Below are 24,859 nucleotides of genomic sequence, written 5' to 3'. Positions count from 1 at the left end.
TAGTAGAAAGCAAAGAAATGGGTCTGGCAGACTACTAAGGGAAAGTGTAACACACAAACCAGAAATCAAGCATCATTAACCTCCCTCCTCCTGCTGTATTCCCTTCCCTTTCTACAGGCTAATGAAGTTCTTGTCCCCAGATATTTGTGTTTTCATTGTTTTGTTTAGAATCCCCATTCACTCCCAACTAAACTACAAAACAGTGTTTATATATAATTTATTTATTTATTTTGCAGTTATGATGGGACTTGTGCTGCAACATAATGGGAGGCAAGTAGAGGAGAAGTCATGAAATAAGTGAGGCGAGTGATCAAGGGGAGATAATTAAAGGGAATGTGTGAAAAAGAAATGTGTTAGGGCTGGTTGGAAAAAGAGATGTCCATTTGCAAGAAAATATACCTTTTTCATAAAAAAATTCTAAATGAGTTTTCAATTTTATTGTCTTGTTGGTCTTAAATGTTACCTTTTTAGGCTTCAATTAATTTTATTGAATTTTTCTTTTTAAATGTGAATATGTCATTGTAATAATATGATGGTTACTGTTAGCTCTTTAATAACTGTGACTTGGACTAAATAAACCCAGAAGCTGAAATCAATACCCTGATCTCCATTTTCTAAATGTACAGTAATTAGCCCAAGACATGGTTGTCACATCAAAAACAAGAAGCACCATCAAGTTACCATTTCTGTTAATAAACTTAGCCTCTTGCGTGCTGTTAGATAGGTTTGTACTTGCTTGTTTCCATTAAGGACACCTCCATGGCTCAGTGGGATACTATATGATACAGTAGAACCTCAAAGATACGAACACCAGAATTTGGGACTGACTGGTCAACTGGACACCATGTGAAACCAGAAGTAACCAATCAGGCATCAGTGGAGACACCCCTCACCCCCAAAAAAAGACAAAGACTTACTGTACTGTGCCTGTATTGCAGCTTAAAGGTAGGCACATCTGGGCTGCCTGTCCCCACCCCTGCTCCCATCCCCATGCATGGGGCACCCATTTACAGCTAGGAGTTGAAGATTGAGATTCGCAGGCAAAGCTGTGAGCCCCCACTGCCAGCCCAAGGCAGCTGGAGCAGGAACAGCACTGGTGTCTGCGCTGCTTTCCTGTAAGCCGTGGGTGCTGTTTTTACCCCCCTCTTCCCCGGACGGGGGTGGGTGCTGTTTTTCTTTCTCTCTCTCTCTCACTCACATACTCCCCCTCCCAGCAGGGGTGTGAGTAAGAGTGTAACACGGCTGTTTTCTTCACACACATTTCTCCCTCCCGCCCACACATCCCTGGGTTGTGGGTGGCGGGGGTGACAAGCAACTGGGAAGGAAGCTGGCTAGCTGCCTCTGGAACCTCTGGAACTTTGAAAAGGTTGGGTGCTATGTTTTGAGAACCCTTTGTTCAAATGGCCTAAAATTTTCCTCATGAAGTCTGCCATGCCAGATTTCAAGCCTATTTATCTGCGTATGCAGAGGTTAGATGCCGTATAAAACTAGTTTTTTAAGAGAAATGTAGCTGAAACATTAATTATGGAGAGGTTATCTTTGCTCCAGAATGTACAATGTAAGCAAACTAGTGCTGCCCTGAGAACTGTAAGATGTCATTTCTTGCCTTCTGTGTTAGAAATCTAACTTTAACATTGTATTAACTTAGTCTCTTGCTTCTAATTTATAATTTGAATGTTGCTGTTACAGTGACTATACACAGCATTATAGTCAAGGAGGTGGTAATGCTGCCCATTAATTAAGGTTGTTCAACACTTCCTGTTCTATAACCCTGTTTTCAGTTGCTTATAGTTGTGCCAAGCTTTATCTGTTAGGGCCAAAATTTTTCATGCCGGGTGTCTGCCTCAAGCTGAACATTTCTGGAAAATTTCAGCTAAAACAGTTGAACCTTTCCTAAGAAATGCATTGTTTTGCCCTTGTATAAAAAAAAAAAAAAAAAGTTTTGATGACCTTTTCTTTAAGGAGCTCTGGTGTCTCCAAGCTTTGGAACAAGGACTTGAAATTTGGCAGGAGGCTTGCCTTTGTTAGGGTTGTGTGTTTTGCCATCCTCATGAAAATGCACTTGATTTTCATTGCCCAAACTGAGAGAAATTAAATATATAAATGAAACATAAATTGATTTAAAAAAAACCCATTGTTTTAATAATCTAATGTTAATAACAAGAAGTTTTGATTCCTTTAAAGAAATATACTTAACCTGATATTCTTTTAAGTGAACACACTGTGGCCTGAATCCTGCATTCCTTGTGATTGAGCCCTTCCAGTCCCCATTGTGTAAAGGCCTGGATTGTATCCTGTTTTTGTAAGGAAGGGTTGTAAGAAATTCTGTGGATCTGTGATGTGTTTCTTCACACTGAGATTGTGAAGGGAATTCTTACAAGCTGCTGTTGCATTGGATTCTTGAGAAAATTAGCATGGCAGGAAGAGAATTCGATCAGGTTTGAGGATCCTGGAATCCGATGGCCTGACTTTCAAAGATGTTGAGAATTTGCAGCTCGTATTGTGTTCAGAAATTCAGGCCACGAATCTTTTTGTTTAGCAGCTATAGTTTTAAGAATACCATGCATTCCCTTTAATTCTCTTTCTGTGTACTTTTCCATATCTTTTTGCCTCATCTTAAGAGACTTAGGCCTGGTCAACACTTGAAAATTAGGTCGGTTTAATGACATTGGTCGGGGTGTGAAAAACCCACACCTCTGAGTGGCGTAGTTAAGCTGACCTAAGTCCCTGTGTAGACAGCGCTAGGTCGACAGAAGAATTCTTCCATCGTCCTAGCTACTGCTTCTCAAGGAGGTGGATTACCGATGCCGACGGAAGAATTTCTCCCTTTGGAGTAGGTAGTCTCTACACTGAGGAGGTAGAGTGTTTTAAGTGTAAACAAGCTCTTACTTTGAAGCCCTACAGGTTGGGAGCTGTGAAATGTAAAGTGGTGTTGAGCTCGCTGCAGTATCCATGCACTTGGCTGTGCATGACTTCTTTGTGTTGACAAAAGAGAGAGAGCTTGATGAAAGATGCATGAAAGGAAGTGAATATTTTTCTGGGTGTCCAACTCTGCTTAATACTGATAGTTTGTACAAGTTAATGGAAGCAATTGGGAGATAGAAATGCTCAGTAGTTTGGCCCTAAAAAAGGAAAGAAAAGCCAGATCTTGATGTTAAAATCTTTATTTACTCTTAGAAAGGAGAGAGAGACACAAGACGTTCATGAAGTGCTAAAGTGGCCCAACAAATTCAAGTGGAGAAAATATTGGACTTCGCTTTTCCCTCCCCAGTCTGATGACTGTAGATGTTTCGCTGGGTAACTGTAGATGTTACATCATCACCATGAGACTCACAGTATCCGAGACTTTGTTAGGGAGGGAGCCAGAGGGAAGGTACAAATATTCAATTACACTTCTACCACACCTGCTAGTGCTAGAAAGTATAAATATTTTCAGGACCAGTAAACTTTTCTAAGCACTGATGTTTGACCAGGATGAGAGAAAATACTTTGAGACCAAAGATGAAAATCTCTAGCTGGAGTACATGCTGTGGCTTTTTATTATAGATGGAACAAGTAGTGATTCTTATAGTTAAGGATACCCAACACTTTCCAATGTGAGACCCTGTTCTCAGTTGCTTATATATTTAAACATTTGTAGTGAAATTTTCCATGCTGGCGTCTGCCTGCAGCTGAATATTTGGAAAGGTTCAGCTGAAACAGTTGAGCCATTCTGGAGAATGAGGTTAGGGAAAAAAGCTTTCCTCCCCCCAATCTTTAAAAAGTAATTAAATAAAAAACCCACCACCAACACAAAAAAAACCCAATTCAGATTCTTACAGCTGTTCCACTGAGCCATTGTAGCACCTCAGTACTTTGGAGCAGAGGCTTAAAATTCAGCATCAGGGTGACTTTACTGTCAGGGATTTCTGTGCTCCTGAAAAATTTCCAAAATTTTGGTCTCCTATGAGCATCTGAAAAGTCACTGATCTTACATACTGAGTAGAGACCTGGAGTTTGACAGCTAAATTCTCTGTCTGTATTGATAGTGTTCCAGCCCCTCATAGCTTCTATGTACGACCAGACTGCGTATGTATCATCCCCACAGAGCAGCTGAGCAAGCTCTATGCCCAGGGCGGCAGAGGCTGAGCAAGACTTACCCTGGAATTGCTCTTCTGGGCTACTGAGGCTCCAGGCACTGGAACTGAAAAAAGGGGCACTTCTGTGCTGTCAGTGTCCTCCCAGCTGGTTGGTGCCAAAGAAGAAGCTACCTGACTCAATGCTGAGGATTGAGGAATGGGGGAGGGGGAATAGGGATGAAATGTGTATGAGAGAATAGGAGCCATGGAGGAGAGGAAAGAGGCCAGGAGCAGGAGCCAGGAAGGAAGGATGTGGTGGGAGCAGAAGGGTGCAGAGGGCAGGGACAGTAGGGTTGCTAACTTTCTAATCACACAAAACTGAACACCCCTGGCTCACCTCTGAGGCCCCGCCCATGCCTTGCCCCTTTTCTGAGGCCCCCGCTCGCTCCATCCCTCCTCCCTCCATCATTTGCTCTTCCCCACTCTCACTCACTTTCACTGGGCTAGCGCAGGAGGTTGGGGCATGGTAGGGAGGTGAGGGCTCTGGCTGGGGGTGCAGGCTCTGGGGTGCTGGGAGGTGCTCTGGGCTGGGTCCGAGGGGTTTAGTGTGCGGGAAGGGGTGTGGGTGCTGGCTGGTGGTGTGGGCTCTGGGGTGGGGCTGGGAATGAGGAGTTTGGAGTGCAGGAGGGGGCTTAAAGCTGGGGCAGAGGGTTGGGATGCAGGGGGTTGAGGATTCCAACTGGGGGTGTGGGCTCAGGTGGGACTGGGAATGAGGGGTTTGGAGTGTGGGAAGGGACTCTGGGGTGGGGTTGGGGTGTGTGTATGTGGGGGTGAGGGTTCCAGATGGGGGTGGGGCCGGGGATGAGGGATTTGGAGTGAAGGAGGGGGCTCTAGGCTGGGCCAGGGGATTGGGGGGGGGAGGGACGGCTGGGGTTGGGGAGTGGACAGGTTGAGGGGGTTGGGGAACAGGAGGGGGCTCTGGGCTGGCCCAGGGGTTCAGGGAGCAGGATCTTGGCAGCGCTAACTGTGGCTCTGAGGAAGCGGTTGCCAGGCCCCGGCAGCATCTAGGCGCATGGGCAGCCAGGCGGCTGTGTGCGCTGCCTTTGCGCTAGGGTGACCAGATGTCTCGATTTTATAGGGACAGTCCCGATATTTGGGACTTTATCTTATATAGATGCCTATTACCCCCCCACCCCCGTCCTGATTTTTCACACTTGCTGTCTGGTCACTCTACTTCACGCCCATAGGTGCTGGGCCCCCGCAGCGCCCATTGGTCGTGGTTCCCAGTCAATGGGAGCTGTGGAGCTGGCCCTGTGGGTGGGGGCAGCGTGCAGAGCCTCCCTGGTTGATCCAGTGCCTAGGGACCGCAGGGACCTGGCAGTTGCTTCCGGGAGCCGCACAGAGCCATGGTAGGTATGGGGAGCCTTCCTTAGCCCCGGGTCTCTGCTGCGCCACCGACCAGACTTTTAATGGCTCGGTCGGTGGTGCTGACTGGAACCACCAGGGTCCCTTTTTGATTTGGCATTTCGGTTGAAAACTGGACACTTGGCAACCCTAAGAGGGAATGATAGAGATAAGCACGGGGGAGAGAGGCAGGAGCAGGGGAGTGGGCAATGGAGCTGAGTGAGTGTGCGTGTGTGTGCGCGCACTAAATGAGGCAGAAGTCCTTTGGGAACAAATAGTATGTGGTCATGTAATTAAAAACTGCATCACAATGCATACCTACAAAGGAGCTGAATGAAGGTCATGCAGGCAACCTGAGTTCTGGTGTTTCCTAACTTTTGAGTTAGAGAGAGAGAGAGTGTGTGTGTGTAATTCTGCTACACATAGATTTTATAGATAGACTTTCCTGCTACAGAAGTAACCACTGTTGTTAAGAAAAATGTACTTGAGTAATCACTTGTTGTATCCCCTTTGCAATTATTTCAGTTATTTTTATTTCTGCCTTGCAGTTCAACTGTTCCTTCTGCTTGATTTTCTAATGAAGTCAGAATCTTTTATATAACATTGGGCATGGGTTTGTAGCCATGGAAGAGATGATACAAAGTCAGCCTTGTTACTTAACTGTGGAATCAAATGGGAAAAACTATGGGGGAGCAGGGGAGTGAGTCATTTCAAAAAAACAAAACTATTAATTTTGGTAAGTAGCAGACAAGAAATTATATGAAAAACCTGTGCAAAGCTATGTATGCTTGTCTGTGGTTTTGAAAGTCCCCTTTTAAAAACATGCTATTCATGCAGTTCAAACAATTGCTATCATAAGTGTTATTCGTGTCTCTGTTATTGATGTTTCAATGACACCCTTTGCAGCATATTAAAAGCAGTTCTGTTGTCTGCCAGTATGATCTGTTAAGACCTGCATCATAGTACAGGCCCCTGCTGTCAACTGAAGACAAGGCAAAGGGAATACTGTTGAATTTAAATCTGTTATCTGTTAGGAAGAGCCTGGCAGGGGATGCAGCTAACAGCTCTGATTCATGATTTCAAGGATCAGGATTGTTTACAGTACAAGCAGAGAGTTTCTCTCTGAAGCCATTGCTATCGAAATTCTGATTTGAGTTATTCTTCAATGCCAAGTTCATTCAGCATCTAGTTCAGGAGCACTGTAAATTGAGAAAACATAAAGTGTGTGTTTTTTTTTTTTTAAATCCTTACCATGCTATTATGAAAAAAATGTTAGCAACCACCACTTTTAGACCAGTTGTTGCTAGGCAGGTTCTGGTACTGTCTTCCCGACTGGCATGAACAGACTATTTCCTAAGAAGCATGCTAGCTAAATTGTGTTGTAAACTACTCCACCTCCTCACCAGGTTGTCCAAGGCATGGATTTATAAACTCTTTGCCAGACACTGTTGACTCTCATGTATCTGTGCTAGACCCCATTAATGGCAATTGTTCTAAATGTGGTGTTAGCACAGTTTAGTGCAGTGGTTCTCAACCTATTTACCATTGTGGTCCACATATGCATAGGGTTGCCAGGCCTCTGTTTTTTGACTGGAATGCCCGATCAAAAAGGGAGCCCTCACCTCCCCCTGCACCCCAACCCCCTGTCCCAGTCCAGTGAAAATGAGTGAGGGTGGGGGAGGGATGGGAGATGGAGTGAGTGGAGGGAGGGGGCCTTGGAGAAGGAGCACGGCGGGGCCTCAGAAGGGGCGGGGCAGGGGTGTTCGGTTTTGTGCAATTAGTTGGCAGCCCTACATATGTGGCCCACAATGTGTTCCATGGGCCACATCCAATGCTACCTGTGTCACCCTGAGGATGTTACGTGGGCCGCAGTTCTATGCTGATTGGGCCACCACTGACCCACAGGCCACGGGTTGAGAACCACTGGTTTAGTGTGTAGTGTAGGCAAGACTATCTTTGCAGCTGTAATACTTTCTTTAATGGAATACTGAACCAAAAAGAGGACAAAATTAGTGTGGACACTAACTTTTAAATGTATGTTAAACACATGCCTTTTATCTTATAGGTTTCAGAGTAGCAGCCGTGTTAGTCTGTATCCGCAAAAAGAAGCCACAAGTTAAGGTTAAGGTGCCACAAGTACTCCTGTTCTTCTTTTATCTTATAGTTATGCTCATCTTTTATAAAACTGAATTGAATTGCTTGGTTCTTCCCCCGCCCCCAATTCAAATGTATATTTGTTTGGTGGTATCTGACCCTTTTTAGTTCAAGACATCAGTTGTCTTTAAAACTCATGAATATTTACCTGAAGTTCTAGGCATCCTGTTTGGGGAATACTCAGATTTCCTGACAGGATTCAGTCCCAGTGGGACCAAATCACTCCTTCATTTTTTGGAGGCAGATAAATGGAGTATTGTGCAATGTAGTTTATTGTGTGTCTCTTACAGGCGATACCTTTTTAAAAACCCTACTTCTGTCTCCTCTGCACTTACAAAAGAGTCATAGGATCTTTATTGTAAGAGTGGGAGTAACCTTGTTCTTCCCCCCTTCTTCCCCCAAATTTCCCCTTTCCCCAACTGTGGTGCAGTATGCTGTGCAGTAGTTAATTGCTCCCTCTCCATTCCAGATCTGGTTGCATTTTATTAGGTTTTGGATGTGTGTAGACTGTGAAAATGTTTGTGATCCTTTGGAATGAAAAAAGCTATATACATATAAAATATTGAATCATTATGCTGAATCACTGCCACAATAGCTCTCATATATATCTCAAACTACGTTGTTTTGCAGTCTTGTTTTTACACTGTCTTTTTTGTGTGTGCTTTGTTTTACAGAATTGGAAGAATCCAGGATGTTAAGGCTTTGAAAAATAGACATCTTATTAGACTACCATAGTGAAGCTGAAAAGGTAGATGCAGTTCCAAGTACCAGGTTGAGTGACCTTGTGTACACCGTGTGTATGTATATACCCACATATTTCCATAGCCACGCTGACTTGTTCTTGCATGCTCCTGGGAGTTTCGCAATTGATGAAAATTAACTTAAGAACCAGATGGAGGAACTTGACAGCACAGGGATCAAGAGCCCATGGAAAGACACCTGCCACTAATGGTCCGCTTTCCACATGGTCTTCACGGGTGAAAAAGGTTTGCAAGAAGAGGAAGAAAGAACACCCTCTGCCACAGAACAAACCTCACAAATACCTCCACAATCTAAAGGAATAATTGAGAGGCAGTGTGGGGAGGAAACTGACTTAGATATTGCAAAAGGAACAATGAACTGTCTTTGGCACATTTTTTGCATTGAGCTCAGTAAACTTTAATTGAGTTTAATGTACTGGACTAATAAATAGTGACCATTTATTGTGTGGTAATGACTGGAAGAAAGTAAGTTTAGAAACAATGGGACAAGTTTGGGCATTGAACTGACAAACCTCATCCTCTGTATTGAGTTAACCAGGTCATTGAACGTACTTTGTCCCTTCCTTTTCTTTTCTCTTTCTGCTTAGTATGGTATAAACTCATAAATGTTATTCATCTAAAACCATCAGAATACTACGTATGTTTCCTTCATGTACAGCTGCAAATGTGGTCTTTTGGAACTATGAATCTGAGCTCTAGACAAGCCTCAAGAAGGAAGGAGCCCATCAAACAAGGAAGGAAAATATCTAGGGAAATAGTGAAACTGGGAAGTCAGATTTCTAGTGCTGCTCCTCTTTTTTTTGTTGATTATTTTTCTTCCTTCCTCGAATCCTAGAAGGTTTGCAAATGAGTGCTTTCTTGACATGCTTTAATTTTGGCACTTGTTTTTGCACCAGGGTGAAAAGTCTGAATCTTTTGTAGCAGGAAAAAGGGAAAAGTAAAAGGAAAAACAGCCTGACGTGCAGCCCTATTCTGTAGGAGCGAGAATTTCATGGTTCACCTGAGGCAAACTTATCTGCTCTAAAAGCTTTAGAGGATTTTTGATTCTGCTAAATGAAAAGGGGTTTTCTTTTTCATGCCTGTGTGGCAGCGAGAAGTGGGAAAGCAGGCGAGATAGCATGATAAACAGTTCAGGTTGTGTTGGGTCTCTGGTGGAAAAAAGAGCTGCAATGAAAATAGGACTGTCTTTGGATTGCAAAAACCATTGAATCCACCGAGTAGATTAGTACCGAGAGGGATTTCCCATCTGGCCTGGCACGGTGGTGCCTGCACAAGCTCGGATCTGTTGTTTCGCACGGTTTGTGTGCCTTTTTTTCCCTTTATGCAATCTCTTTCAGCTTTAGCAGCAGAAATTCGCTTGGTGGAGAAGTTATGTCAGAGGGCAGCTTGGGAAAGATGAATGTCATATATATCTACATGTATATGTGTGTGCGTGTTTAAATTTCTGCGACTGAACTTTTGAAGAAAATCTGACTGGAGGAAATCTTAAAGCCTTAAGTTACTTGAAATCTACACGTTTGCAACTCTTTGTCTCTGGAATTGCATTACGCTAAACTGGAATCTCAGGCTGTATAAAGATTATATCAAATTGAGCAAAAAGACGACTTACCACTTCTTGAGCGCCTCTTATGAAGTAGCTGTTTCTCCAAAGGATAAGTGCACCCTCACTCTAATGACTCAAAGACAAAAGGAACTTGATTTTTTTTTTAAGTGTTACTTTTTCTTAGCCAACTGCCATTGTCTTTTATAGAAGAATTTTTCACTATGCATTTGGTGGATATTTATAAACACTGATCCGTGTTCTCCCCTCCAATGATCTATCCCAGATCAGTCTTATCAATAAAAAAATAGATTTAAATTTTGTGCACTGGACATATTACTTTCTTATGTCAACAATTAAAGATAAAAAAAAGCATGTATGCAGCAGTGGAACATGGGCCTGTTCTCTGCAGCGATTCCAACATCCTCTGCCTCTCCTGGAAAGGTAGAGTTCCCAAAAGTGAGAAGGAGAAACCAGTGTGCAGGAGGCGGTACTATGAAGAAGGCTGGCTGGCAACAGGCAATGGCAGAGGAGTTGTCGGAGTGACTTTCACCTCCAGTCATTGTCGGAGAGACCGGAACACCCCTCAGAGAATCAACTTCAACCTGAGGGGACACAACAGCGAGGTAAGGGAACTACATTTCACATGTAAGGCTTAAATTTAAAGCTAGCCTCGGCAGCAGAAGTTAAATAGAGGATGCAGCATTTCTGCTTAAAATTTGGCATGACAGGGTTGGAGACTTGGGGCCTGAACCAAATCCCATTGGAGTCAGTGGAAGACTTTCCAGTGCCTTCAGTGGATTTTTGGATTAGGCCCATGGAGAGAAAAGGTCTTGGGATACTGCAAGGAATGAATTTATTTTTGTTTGCTCCTTTCTCCTCCTCCTTCTCCCAGTGTATTTTAATCCCTAGGCTAGTTCAATAAATAGACTGTGGTGGATTTAAAGGCTGTGGTAGTGGTGCGTTACATAATGTTAAACTCTTGCTTAGTAGCCTAGTGAAAAGGAAAGCTATTGAGGATGGAGCGTGGCTCTCTCCTAGAAACTACAAACCAAAGTGCCCTGCAGCAGGCTTGAGTGAGAGATGATGACTGGGGACTTCACAAAACACCCAACTGGTGGTGGAAGATAGATGGGTTGTCCAGAATCATGCAGAGATGCTCTGCGGTAATTTCATGTAATTCCAGGATGGAGAGCATCACCCTTACTCTAGTGGCCCTGGGATTTTTGCATTTATTTTTTGTTAAAGGGGTATTTTTGGTTGGGAATGCACAACTGAAACACCACTCTTTCTGGCACTTATTTGTGCCACTTCATCCTGCCTCATGCAGTCCCTGCTGGGGAAATGGCATGGCATGGGCCACTGATGCCCAAGGGTGGATACAAAGATTGGAGTGTAAAGTGTTGAGAGCTTTTGATTATAGATTAATCCTGTTTTTTGATTAGGTAACAGCAGGAAGTGTCCACTGGCTAATATCTGCTGGAATTGGAAACTTCACTCTACAGTACAGTTCCACCTAACAAATTATTTCCTATATCTAAAATCCAAGATATTATACTATTTTAACTGTTCTTAGTGATACTTGTTAACTTTAGCTCTAATATGCACTGCTCTTTTGACAGAAGTGTCTTAGAAGATTGAACTCACATAATCTTTTGTGCTTATTAGTGTGTAAAGGTGAATGACTATGTTCTTTTAAATACAAGTTAAAAGATTTAAGATTGCAAATCATTAACACATGTAGAGATGGGGGCTGAACCATAAAGTCTGGAGCAAGTCTGGGGGGTGTTTGTATCCAGGATTTTGGTTTGAGGCCCATAGCTCTCTCTGTGTGCTCATGCATATGGCCTTCAATTACAAATATGTTTTATATTTTTAACATGCTGTATGAAAAGCACTTCTACTACCCACGTTTTCTCCTTCTCCATCTTTCTTCTGAGTTGTCCCTTGCTGCACAAAGGGTACACTTGAAACAGTGCAGGACATTGTATTTTGTGGACAGTGAAGTCCAGTTGTTCAAGAGCAAATGTGGAAACCTGGGACTAGGCCTTGATCTGTACCAGTATAATGAAGAACACACTTCTCCCCCCCTCCTCCTCCATTCCTTTGGCCATTTTTCCTTTGTTTGCCCAAGTGGCTGTGGTGGAGTATTTTCTTTCTGGGTTTCTGGGCTGTTTGACTTTGATTGTAGCTGTAGTAACAGTAGCACATTCTCCCAATTACCTATAATTGGGCACTACAGAATCTCACAAATAAAATTAACATGTTTTCTTTGTAATTTTTCTTATTTGGGATCTTAAACATGTTGGGCCCGGTTTGCCTTTGGGTTTGTGCTTGTGCAAATAATGGCAGAGATCTCTGGTGCTGGAAGTTGAGCAAATGACCAGGTTCTGGGAGTGCATATAGTCCATAGCTCCATTCAGGGCCGTCCGGGGTGGGGAAGTGGGGCAATTTGCCCCAGGCCCCACAGGGGCCCTGCGAGCCCTGGCCGAGAATCCCTTTCCTGGCTATAGGCACCTTTTTAATTTTTACTCACCCGGCGGCGGTCCGGGTCTTCGGCGGCATTTTGGCGGCTGATCCTTCAGTACTGCTGAAGATGCGGAGCAAGTGAAGGACCCACCGCTGCCGCAGACTCAGAGCGCTGCCCGGTGAATACAAGTGCCACAGCGGGTGGCGCCTTTTTTTATGTCCGCTCCCCCGTTTTGCCCCAGGCCCCCTGAATCTTCTAGGCGGCCCTGGCTCCATTTCTATGTTTAGAGTTACAAAATGGGGCAGAGCAGCACTAGAAGTGCCTGGTCCTAACCGGAAACTGAGAAGAAAGTGGCTTTGGGCAGCTAGGATTCTGTTGATTCAGTGGCTGTCCTTAGAAGCTCCTGCTGGCCTAGTACCCCGAATGCTAGTGTAACAAAAGCTGCCTCTCTGGGCTTGGCTAGCATGGGAACTTCTGTGCCAGATTTGCTGCATTTGGCCTTCTTTAATTTTACTCTATTGGAAAATTCTATCTAATTTCCTAGGGATAAAACCAATAGGGCTCTACAGATATTATCCTAAAAAGCTATAGGATAGAATGGAGAATGAGAACTTTACTATAGTAGGTTGTGGTTTTTTTAGGGTTTTTTACCTAGCCTACAGCAGGACTATACTACTCTATTAAATTCTATAGGATGATTCAAAAATATTTATAGAAAATAACTTTTCTATCAAGTTAGACTTCTTTAGTTCCACTTTTTAAATAAATGAAATTGTTAAACTGTGGAAATACCCCAAATATTCACATCTTTAATATACACTTATGAAACATTTGGAATAAATTTTAATTGCAAGATTTTACTTCAATTGATGTATGGCAATAAGTAGTATGAAACCTTCTGCAAAAGAGGTTTCCCAAGTATACAAGTAGGATTGAGGGTGCAATCTGTGACATTAACCCTGCCTTGTGGAGTGTTTGGAAATCTCTCAGCTCCAAGATGTTGTCTTCTCTTTCCTCGTTTTTATGCTATCATCCTTTCTCTTCCCTCCCCCTTACACAATGAGCTGACTGCTGATTTTGGAGGCATATCCTACTGTGTACGTGTATCTCTAATTAAACCTACAACTGATGCACAAAGTGTGTGTGATGGGAAGGGATTGACTTAAAGTTTAAGCCTCTAATACATAGGCATGGTTATTGGGAATTCCCTTGTCCAGCCCTTTGGGTATCATCTTGTTCCTCGATGGTGGTGATAGGCATTTTTCTAGATACTCCCATTGGGATAAAGCTAGTGCTGTATGTCAAGTTTGTTGTCTTCCTGACATGCACTGCTGCTTTAATATTATGCACTGAATTATAAATGTATGGATTCCTGTAACGAATAGAGTGTAGGAGGTGAAAACCTACATAGACAAATGCTATTGATTTGGGTATAATTAATTTCAACAATGTATTATTGGCACAGCAAATGACCCAAAGTTTCAATTCTGAGGCTTTTTATTTAGGGAGTGGAGTGTAGAGAAAGTAAATATAATAGTGTGCTTTGGGGGAGCACGTGAGACCGTTGCTAAATGAATAGAGGAACTGGATGCCATTGCTGTGTTCTTTGAGATATTTTTGATGATCATTGAAAATGTTCATTTGAAAACCTGCTTTTTTTGTATCCAGTGTTCTCTTTCTGATTGTCCTAACATTCCTGTTAGTGACGAGAGTGACTACCAGGGGAGAGTCTCCAGTAACAGGTTACTGACGTGCATAGAGTGGTGGCTGATTTACTCGCTGCTTAAATGACTCATGGAATCAAACAACAATTGGGTATGGAAAGGCTCTTTGGTGCGAGCCGTGGCTGTGTTTTATACATTTTCTACTGTAAGGTAACTGGAGATTTAAGGATAATTGTTAGAATTTGAAACTGCAGAGTGGCTGCCATCTTACTCTGTCTAGCAATTAATGTTTTTGCAGATGCATAAGAAAAAAGTGTATAATGAAATAGCCTGGTCCCATTTATTTTGTTTCAGAAGTCAGCATGTGCAAATGTCTGTTTTGTGACAGCTTTTGTTACCTTGGGATAAAGGTTACGGGCCTGATTCTCACTTACTCCAGGCTCCTTGACACTACTCTGGTAGTGACACTACAAAGGGAACTTAAAATGGACATACATGTAATGTATTAAAGAAACAGAAAGGAATTAATGGTGAGATTTTTCTGGATTGCTCAGTGTTAACCTAACTCAGCTCCCATTGACTTGTGGGAGTTTTACCATTGACTTTGGTAGGAGCAGTGTTAGGCCAACTCTGAGCACTTCAGAAAATCCTATCCTTACTTTTGTTTCTATAGTAAATTAAGGGCCAAGGGTGAAATCCTGGCATCATTTAATTCAGTGGCAAAACTGCCATTGATTTCAGTGGGATATCACCCTAAGAGTCTGAAACGCACCATGTTGAATATCCTTCAGTTCCATTCTGACCACAGAGGCGCTGCTGTGGCTACTTCCTTTAAGGTGTGTCTACACAGCAGAAGGGTGCATGCTTCAGCACAGGAAGACAGATGCATGCTAGCTCTGCTTGATCTAGTGCACTAAAAATAGCAGTGTGGTGGTGACTTGGGCTAGCCACCCAAATATGTACTCATGGGGTCGGGCAGGCTTGTACTCTGTGCTGCCGTGGCCACATTGCTATTTTTAGTGCACTAGCTCGAGCAGAGCTAGCATGTGTCTGTCTACTCACGCTGGTGTATAGACATGTCCTTAATGCACACCATTGTGCCTAGTATAGGAGATGCTAGTGAATTTCCTTGCGTTCAGTAGTTCTTATATTCTTTTAAAATAGTTTTGTATTGTGTGTGTACATTTTTCTTTTTCAAATATGCAAACTGCAGAGTGAATTTCAAAGCATTTAGCATACTTTTGTATGTTAAATAACATTCCAGTGTGATAGAACTTTAAAACATAGTGAGGATAAGTATATGCCCATGCAGTGAATCCAGACCACATGTTAAATACCTTACACTTTCGTTAGTCAAAAATTGCTGTTTGTGTTCAGTAAAGTAGGGCGACTCGTTTGTTTTCATTCCTTTTCAAAATATCAGAAGTAATTAACTTCACATGAGAGGCTTTAAATCGGAGTTAAAATTCTAGTTTAAAAAGACAGCTGCACCTGTTTTCTCACCCCAGTGGTTTGAGAATTAGTAGAGAATCCCTGCTCAGCGGGACTGTAGCGTGAAATGTATTTTCATATTCAGATTTTAAAGGGATACGATCCTAAAAAAAAATAAAAATAAAAAAATCTCTGTCCCCTTTTGCTGTTTGAAGGACCCAAACAGAAAGGAAATTGACTCTTCCCAAAGGGCTGTTTCATGCAGAAAGTAAATAAACCGAAAATGAGAGAAGAATAGTTTTTTCTGCAGTTATTCAGTGTTAATAATTGCAGGTGTTACTTCTAATCTATTGTTACCAATGTTAGACCAGAATGTAATTTTTAACTTGTCCTTCTAAAACTAGATTTGGCATTTTTGAGCCCAAGCATTAGTCCTGTTACTAAAAAGAAAAGATGACACAGTTTCTAACCCTTGACAGGGTGGATGGTTGGTACCAATCCTAACCTGCAAATAGTGATAGAACAGTTCTAGGATGTGAATAGTGAGGAGTTGGGAGGAACCATAGGGCTGCCTTATGGCTCTAGAAGTTTCAGATGTGCGGCAGGGGAGTAGGGAAGGTCTCTCCTTGACCAGCAGCTCATTCCTGGAGCTGTTCTGGCTCAGCAGGAGAGAAGCAGAGACCGAACACTTCTGGAGACAGAGGGGATGGAGAGGGAACTTGTAGGGGAGCAGCTCAAGTGTCTGATCCGACACTGGAGGTGGGCACAGTGGCCTTTTTGGTGTGACCAGTAGTGCTGTGCTTGCACTCAGGAGGGATGAGTTCTGGGATTGTAGTCGAGGCAGGGAAGGGGATCCCTGAGCCTTCTCCATGCCATGCACCTTGCTGGGGAGCCACAGTCTGACTGGAATGTTTTTAATTTTTTAAACTCCGTATTAAAGCACATTAGAAACTGTTTTCATTCTCTTCTGTCAAGTTTCCATGCTGCCGGTGTCACCTGGGGCGATGCTCTTTCTTCTCAGCAAGCTGGCCTCCCCAGTAATGGGCTTGGACTTGCTCATTGCAGTTGCAACAAATACTTTTCAAAGCCCTTTTATTAGGAGAGTTAACTTGTGCTCTGTTCATTTTCTCCCACCCCAATTGTTAAATAACTCAGCACCGATCCTGTTATTCCCCGTCCGCACCCCCAGAGAGCAGCATGTGAACGCCAGGGATGTGGTCCAATCCCTTCCTCTTCATCTCTTGTCCAGTGTGACACCCTCCAAGTGTCGTTTCCCCTCCTGTCTTTTGACCTCTTCTTGAGTCATGGTCCGCTTTTGCCTTTCAGTCCCCTTCAGAAAATTCTACCCCCGTCACGCTCGCCCTGCATGTTAACATTTCTACAGCTTCTCTTTGCCTATTTCCCTCAGCCCCCCCATAAACTCTGTATCTCTCACCTCTTCCCTCTGCAAGTTCAGATGTTTTCTGGCTGCTACTGCCACCACCAGGGATCTCTTTTTGGAACCTAGAGACAATTCTCCCTGTATTGATAGTATCCTCTTTAGCGTGGAGCTTAAGGCTGTAGTCACACCAGTAAGGGACTCTGAACGAAAGGGAGTGTGATGCTCCCACATTCTATATAGGCGCTAACCTATTGTCTCCACGATTGCTAGACTCCTTGGCCTAGTATGCCAGCAGGAGATCCCACAAACTGACAATAAGGCAGGCCCTAATGCAGCATTCCCAATCTCAAGCGCTCAAAAAGAATTGGGTGTCTCCCCCCCATCACAAAATTTAAAACAACAACATTTTGAGTAATTTTATTTGCCTCCTAGTTTCTGAGCCTTTAGGAAGCACTCAAGTCAAATTTTCAATCTTTTCTCTGCAAATGTGAGGGTTAAAAATGTCCTTTTAAAAAGCTGGGGCTTTAAGAAAAGCGCTGGATATCTGTAGACTCACAATAAAATCACAAGAGCTGGCAACACTGCTTTGCCTTGTTGATTTGAAATTGCTTTTACGGTACATGCATATAAAGCATATTTCCTGCGGACTGTTGGCCACCTAGTCAATATTTTTTGGTTTAAAAATGTTAAAAAAAAATTAATTTTTATGCACTGGGGGAAAAGAATCCAAGGAGAGGAAGTAGAGAGCTTATATGATTTAGGAATAGGATTATCAGGTTTTAGAAATAACTGTTTTTAAGCAGGTTGACATTGTCCCTTTAGATTTCACTGTGCAGTAGTGTTGTTAAAAAATTCTTACTGGCAGATAATGGATTCTGCTTAAATAAGAACTTTAGAACTGGAGTCAGACTCAACAGCTTTTCCGTAAATGAACCTGAAACCTTTGTTCGCATCTGATTGTTGAAATATACATATTGTACCTTTTAAGATTTCAGTGCCTGGAGGTTTTTTCTATCACTTAAATGGCAATGAAGATTTGTTACTGGGGAAATATACATTATTTGTCATGGATGTTCTAATATATTCAAAGAAAATGTACTTGTTTGTTTGAAGGAGGCTTATTAGGGAGCCAGCTATAAAACTAGCAAGATTGCTACCAGATTGCTGATGTGTTGGCTCTCAGAATTTTGATGATAAAGGTCACTTCTAACCTCCTCATGTAACTTTGTCTTGAATATAAATATACACAAAATACATTGAGCATTCAAATGGCAGAGGAATGAGGTTTATGAGCTATGGTAATTATTAAGATAATGGATAAGATGCCCATTAAAAACTATAAACACTTCACAATGTAATTGCAAAGTAATTGCCTGTCAAGTATAGCGGGATTGTTCTAGGACAGACAAAAAATTTATAGACACTTGTCTCTGGGCAACCAACTACTAACTTCTGACAGCATCTTTATGCGCCTGTTTAAACTTCTAGGAGAGAGATAAATATTATGTTTGGTTTAGGTATTGTTTTAAACAGAAATAGCCTTCCTTTTTAGCCTCCCAAAAATGAGCGAAAAGAGAGGATTGAATCAAAGAAACTACTGTTTCATTTGTTTGTGGACGTTCACAACCAAGTTACAGTTTTAACTGTAAAAATTGAATCAAGATACTCCAGTTGGAATTACTTGCCAAAAGACTATCTTGTAGTAAATAATGCCTTTTATTATATTCTCAATTCTTTCCATGTTACGGAGATGAAATGTGCTGTAGAAATAAAATAAGCCCAGAGTTGATTATTGTATACAGTACTGGGACAAATTTTGCTCTGTTGCCTAGCATAAATCCCACTACCTTCCAAAGAGTTATTTCAGATTTACACCAGTTTTATTAAGAATAGAATTTGGCCTGCTTATTATAAATATTTTTTTTATTATAAAACAAATTAGAATGTAGAGTGACAGACTAGATTAGAGTAGTGTATAGTCAGATTAGTAAAGTCTCCATGATATAAATAGCACACCCAGTTAAGCCGTGGCATGATATAACACAGCTGCCTTAGACAACTAGGCTACTAAATTATATGTACTAAAGAATCAAAATTCTGCTGATTAAATAGTTCCAAATTTGGCTTTGTCATAATAATATTTATTCTTATCTGTATTACAGTAGTGGCTTGGGACGGCATTGTATTAGGCACTATAACAGTTCTTGTTTATAGAGAGAGACAAGGTGGCTGAGGTAATATCTTTTATTGGACCAACTTCTGTTGGTGAGAGAGACAAGCTTTTGAGCATACACAGAGCTCTTCTCCAGGTTTGGGAAAGGCACTCAGACCAGGTCTACACTAAAAAGTAAAGTTGACCTAGCTCTGTCAGTCAGGGTTGTGAAAAATCCACACCCTGGAGCAATGTAGTTAAGCCAACCTAACCTCTGGTGTAGACAGTGCTAGAATTCTTCCATTGACCTGACAACTGCCTCTGGGAGAGGTGGATTAGCTACAGTAATGGGAGAACTCCTGTTGTAATGAGTGTCTACACTGAAGTGCTACAGCAACACACTTGTGTGCTCCTGTAAGTGTAGACATAACCTCAGTGTCACAGCTAAACACAAGGTGTAACAGATTGTTTAGCATGAGTAGTTAATGCATGAAGTGGCCAGTTAGCACTTCTGCAGTTATGTGACAAAAGAGGGGGGTTAGTGGGTTGCTGCTTGTTGTATTAAGCCAAAATTCTAGTTTATATAGTCAGTGGCTTATGTATTAGAGTCTCTGTACTGCCAATTTGAGATGTGATTTATCTATTTTTATTTTGTCAATGCATGTACACCTCTACCCCAATATAACCCTGCCCTCGGGAGCCAACAAATCTTACCGCGTTATAGGTGAAACCATGTTATATCAAACTTGCTTTGATCCGCCGGAGTGCGCAGCCCCGCCTACTCCAGAGCGCTGCTTTACCGCGTCATATCTGAATTCGTGTTATATCGGGTTGTGTTATATGGGGTAGAGGTGTATTCCCATTGTTTCCCTTTAGCTCTTTTAGACTACAAGTTTCCATCATTGTTAATCTTCCTATAACTTTGATTTTTAATATTAATGTGACAATAGATAAAATCTTCACATATTTCTAAAGAAAAAAAATTAAAAATCTGATCAAAGCCAGTTCATGTGGCACTTCCTTTTATTAGAAAAATTAATCATGTAAATAAGCAATATACAAATAGATTGAAAGGGTTAAGTTAAATAAGTCTGTACTACAGAGAAATAAACTAATGAATTAAATGAATGTCTATTTGGGGACTTCAAGTAGCTCTGATATGGAGTTTCAAAGAATGGTGGATTTATTATACAGTTAATGCTCTCCTCCCCTTACGGATGTTATGGAGTACGCTATGCAAAACATTGGAGTACCACTCCCATTCATTTCTCCACAGTGAGAATGGCCACCAGGAACAGTTCAATTAAATGACACTAATGTAACAAGAACTCGCCAGCTATTTTGGCTTAAGGACAAAAGGCGTGATCGGGAAACACAGAGGGTGTGTGTGCACGGTATTCAGCTCTCCAATGAAACAACAAAAAAGAAGCAGCTGGAGACAAAAAGTAGTAACAGCAATTGACAATAGGGATTGTGTAAAACCAGCCACCCCATCCATCCCTTTTCCCTGAACTTTTCTCTGCAAAATAAATGTTTGTTGTGTTGTGGTAGTGTCTAGGGGCCAGAGCCTTATTGTGCTAGGTGCTATACAAACGTAACAAAAAGATGATCCCTGCTTCTAAGGACTTCCAATCTCTGTTGAATATTTCAACACCTTCCCTTGTTCTTCTGGCTGATGATTTTGCCTCTCATTCCTTTACTTCCTCCCACCCCATTCCCAGTCTCCTTTCTTCTCACAGTCTTAGCGTGTGCTTCCTCCTACCTCCCCCATGTTCTGCCTTTGTTATTCCTCTCTTGTTCATGGTCTTGTTCTCTCCTGCTCCTTACCCATGTGCTTTTTGCTAAGCACAAAGTGAGGAAGTGTTGAGAAGAACACAACACTTGTGCTTATTCAATGTGCTTTAATGCTATCGGCAGCGTGTTGTGTTGTGGCAAAAGCACGGGGGTGCTAATATCAGAAAAGCTGCTTTGTATGAATCACATTTAATAAGGCCATAAGCCATACGTTGACAGCTTTGGTACATGGAGCTATAGAAGGAAGATTATTCTTTGCAGCAATTGAGGCCCTCCCCCCATAAATTATCAAATGGTACCAACCATTATATGCAGCACATTTCTGCCTGTTTACTCAGAATCTTCCAAGGGTTCAGCTGCTGCATAATGGGAGAGTGAGTGAATGTGATTTAGAGAGTTATCACAGATGAACCGGAAGCTATCCTAAGTGGAATCAGGCTATGAACATCATTAGCTGAGGAAAGTGATTACAAGACAGAAGTCCGGTGGCGGTGGTTAGACAGTCAAACATTCCACGAGACCTCCATGTTCTGATTTCTAATGGCAATCATGAAAATCTCACCCCACAGAGATGCAGAGGAGCGTGAGCGTCTGTGCACTTGAAGCACATATGTCCGTCAGAATCCACTAGCTTATGAGAGAAATCATTTGTATGGAGCTATGCATTTACATGGCACTTGACAAATGTACAGTAGATGAGAGATGCTTTAAATAAAAGGCCTAAACTATTTTGATAGTGACCCTGCAAGATTCTAATAGTACATGTAACAGAAGGGTCACATTAAAATCAGTAGTGAGATGTAGCATTGGTCATGGGCATCAACTTGCAATACTGAAAGAGTAAGATTATTTCTTTCCTTTTTTTGGTAATCCCTGTATTTTAGCTTGTTCAACAAGTATATTAAGAAAATTTATCTTTTGTAATATAGATGGCTATCAGTGCATTTTCCAGTATTATTTTTTCTAACATCAGGAAAGAATAGTACTACTTTCCCCATGTTTACTGCTTTAAAGATGCATAATAATAGTTCAGGCAAAACTAGAGACACTAAGTGCACCCAAGATGAAGATTACCACCGTATAGTAGTAGCCTTTTGCCATCTCAGTGGAGACATTTTATATCAAGATAGTTCTTTCTAGTGAAGCTTTTATATTGAAGCTTCTTGAAAAGTGCAAATAAATTAAGAAGCAAATATCTCCTTTCTGAAAATTGTAAGATATAGATTTAAAAGGCTGTTTTAAAAAAATTCAAACTCCAGGACATCCAAAAACTGAAAAGTCTTGGTCAAAGTATTTGTATCAAAGCCCTGCCTCCTCTATATGGGTGACTTTTTAAGGCTACTTATAGCTTGCCATTTAAAAAAAATAAATCAACATTTCCTAACAGGTATCATGCAGTGGTATGGGAGACAACAGTTGTTTCCTATTCTGTATGCCAGGGAAAAGGGAGGCGCACTGGGTATTTCAGGTACTACTGTATAAGAACAGTGGGCAAACATATTTTTATGGGGGAACTGCATTTACTGTTGCTGGGACTTATTCAATTAGATGTCTTACTAAATCAGTCTGCAGGAATCTAATACTTGTTTATTAGGCTTCAATGTTAATTCCCTCCCACCTCCTGAAAAGATACAATGCTTTATTATTACTGGATTTTGAACTGTATTTATACATCAAAAAGAAAAAACCCTACTTCTTAAAATGGGATTCATTCCCATTTATAGGATAATTGGGTTACGAACATCACTGTTTGTATTTATAAATCTTGACTTAAATCCAAAAAGTTGACCAAGTAAAAAGCTCAGGGGGAGCGAAGGTCTTTGGTCCAGCAGCTTTAGAAATATAGCAACCACTCTTCCATGTAAAATACAGAGATTGCTCGTTTTTCTTAGAGTGCTATCGGAGTTGTAATAGAGATGAGACTTCATCTTGAAGAATGACCAAAATATGGTTGTTTATCTTCGTCTTGATAGTGTACTTCATCCTTAAAATGGCACTAGGGAGTCTTGTGGCCTAGTCTAGATCCTGGATGTTGTGCTTAAATAATAAATCCATTTAATGGATTTAGGAGGATTTTTTCCATACCTTGAACTTTGGAGTCTATGCAGTTATAAAAACATCTGCTTCTAAACTTTGCAGAACCTAAGGTGAATTGTTAAATGTTTTACTTTAAAAACAAAACAACCCCCACCCCACCAAAACAAACAACACCCAAGTGACTGGCAAAGGAAAGAAGGGGGGAGATTTTGTCTGTGTGAGAGAGAGAGGTGGGCTTTTGGTTTTGTTCATTTTATAATGTGCAAAGAAGGCCTCAAATGTGTTCATTGAAAGTTTTTTTTTTTTTTCCTACTTTTTTTTTTTAAGTATTAGAAAGGACACTTCTGTACTCCTGGCCTAATCACTGCACTATACAATAAGCATCATGAAGCCACTCTGAATGGGGTAGAGAAAAAGTTTCATTCGAAACATCAGCTTCAGAACATTATAACTAAATAAGCCTTCCCTACCCGGCCCTCCATACAGTTGTGCAACCCCGATGTGGCCCTCGGGCCAAAAAGTTTGCCCACCCCGAGCTAGAGCCATGGTTCTCAACCTTTCTAGACGACTGTATCACTTTCAGGAGTCTGATTTGTCTTGTGTACCCCCAAGTTTTACCTCACTTAAAAACTACAACTTCAACCTCGTTAACATGCTTGCATGCATCAGTAAATTACATAAAATGCATGTCTAGTATAGTGCATGTATGCATGTTACATTATCGTATAATATAGTATATAGAGCAGTATAAACAAGTCGTATGAAATTTTAGTTTGTACTGGCTTCACTAGTGTATTTTATGTAGCCTGTTGTAAAACTAGGCAAATATCTAGATGAGTTGACGTATCCCACTGGAAGACCTTTGTGTACCCCTCAGGGGTACCCATAGCCCTGGTTGAGAACCATTGATCTCAGCCCTGCTAACGATTTATGTGGGGGTCAGCATGTTCCACATGATAGGAATTTTTGTTGTTGTTGCAATTTTAAGTTTTTAAAAACATAAGAAATTTCATTAAAACAACCACATTAAAAGAACATTAAGGCTGCAAGTCGAGCACCCAAAACATTAGGAAATGCCAGAATTAAGGTTGCTTGTGCAATCTTAATTTGGTGCTTCTGTGCATATTCATGATTAATTAGATGATCACAGGTTTTCCACAGGACCCAAGCCTCATGTCATGCACACATAAGCTGGTGCTGAGGGAATGAATCAGGGTTGTGTAGTGAAAGAGGCTGTTGTCTGTTGGATTCCTGACTCATTTGTTACAGAAGTTTGTAGATGTGTAGTGAATTACACAGGGGATCGTAGGAAGAGAAAGGATGGTCTCATGGTTTAAATAAGTTGAATGCTGGCCTGTATTGGTTCTATCCTGGCCTCTGCCATAGTTCCTATGTGATGCTAGGCAAGTCACTTAAGCCAGATTTTTCACAGGTAGTTAGTATGTGTAATAATGAAGCCACCTCACCTCACAAAGGTGTGAGGAAGATAAATTCATTAATGTTTGTGAAACACTCAGATACTGTAGTTATGCACTGGCAACTTTAATTCTGATGTTTCCTAACTTTTGAGTGTTTCAAAAGTCTTATTTTTCTTTTAATATAGCTTTCTGGTTGCTATATAGTATAAAGAGGGAGGAGGCACTTTTTCTCTTTTACAAGTCACCTTTTGAAACAAAATTTTTTAATTTTTAATTTTGTTTTTAAGAAAGGTCGCTCATCTCTATCAGGGTTTGATTATGTGAAATGTACAGTTCCTCATACCCAACAAAGCAACATTTCTATGGTCTGCATCTAAAACTAGTGTGTGTTGGGACAGTCCTTGGATTGGGCAATATCATCTCCTTTAAAAGATATGGCCTCAGATGTTTGGTTCTCCTGGGGATAAAAGAGCTCCATGGACTGCTGAGTTGTGTTTTATATGTGAGCTTATTGTGTTTGTGTCACTATTTGACAGTTAGTGTCTGACTTGTTTTAAAAACTCTAGCCAAAAAAGCAGCATAAAGTCAGCTGTCT

General features: G+C 41.5%; 1 protein-coding gene across 3 annotated transcripts in view; it reads left to right on the top strand.

Annotated features, from left to right (window-relative positions):
- TULP4 (TUB like protein 4) overlaps nucleotides 1-24,859 on the top strand; it is a 258,811-nt gene that overhangs the window by 42,540 nt on the left and 191,412 nt on the right. For 2 of the 3 annotated variants that reach the window (XM_054022342.1, XM_054022343.1), the window contains exon 2: nucleotides 8,291-10,543. In XM_054022342.1, the coding sequence (XP_053878317.1) occupies nucleotides 10,292-10,543 (252 nt within the window). In that variant the 5' untranslated portion in view covers nucleotides 8,291-10,291. Of the gene's footprint in view, nucleotides 1-7,540; nucleotides 7,590-8,290; nucleotides 10,544-24,859 lie in introns of those variants that run through there. The other variant, XM_054022344.1, reaches the window with a different exon arrangement.

The sequence above is a fragment of the Malaclemys terrapin genome, chromosome 3 (assembly GCF_027887155.1).
Source record: "Malaclemys terrapin pileata isolate rMalTer1 chromosome 3, rMalTer1.hap1, whole genome shotgun sequence".
NCBI lineage: Eukaryota > Metazoa > Chordata > Testudines > Emydidae > Malaclemys > Malaclemys terrapin.
Note: the sequence above shows the minus strand (reverse complement) of the source record. Positions and strands in the feature narration are given on the sequence as shown.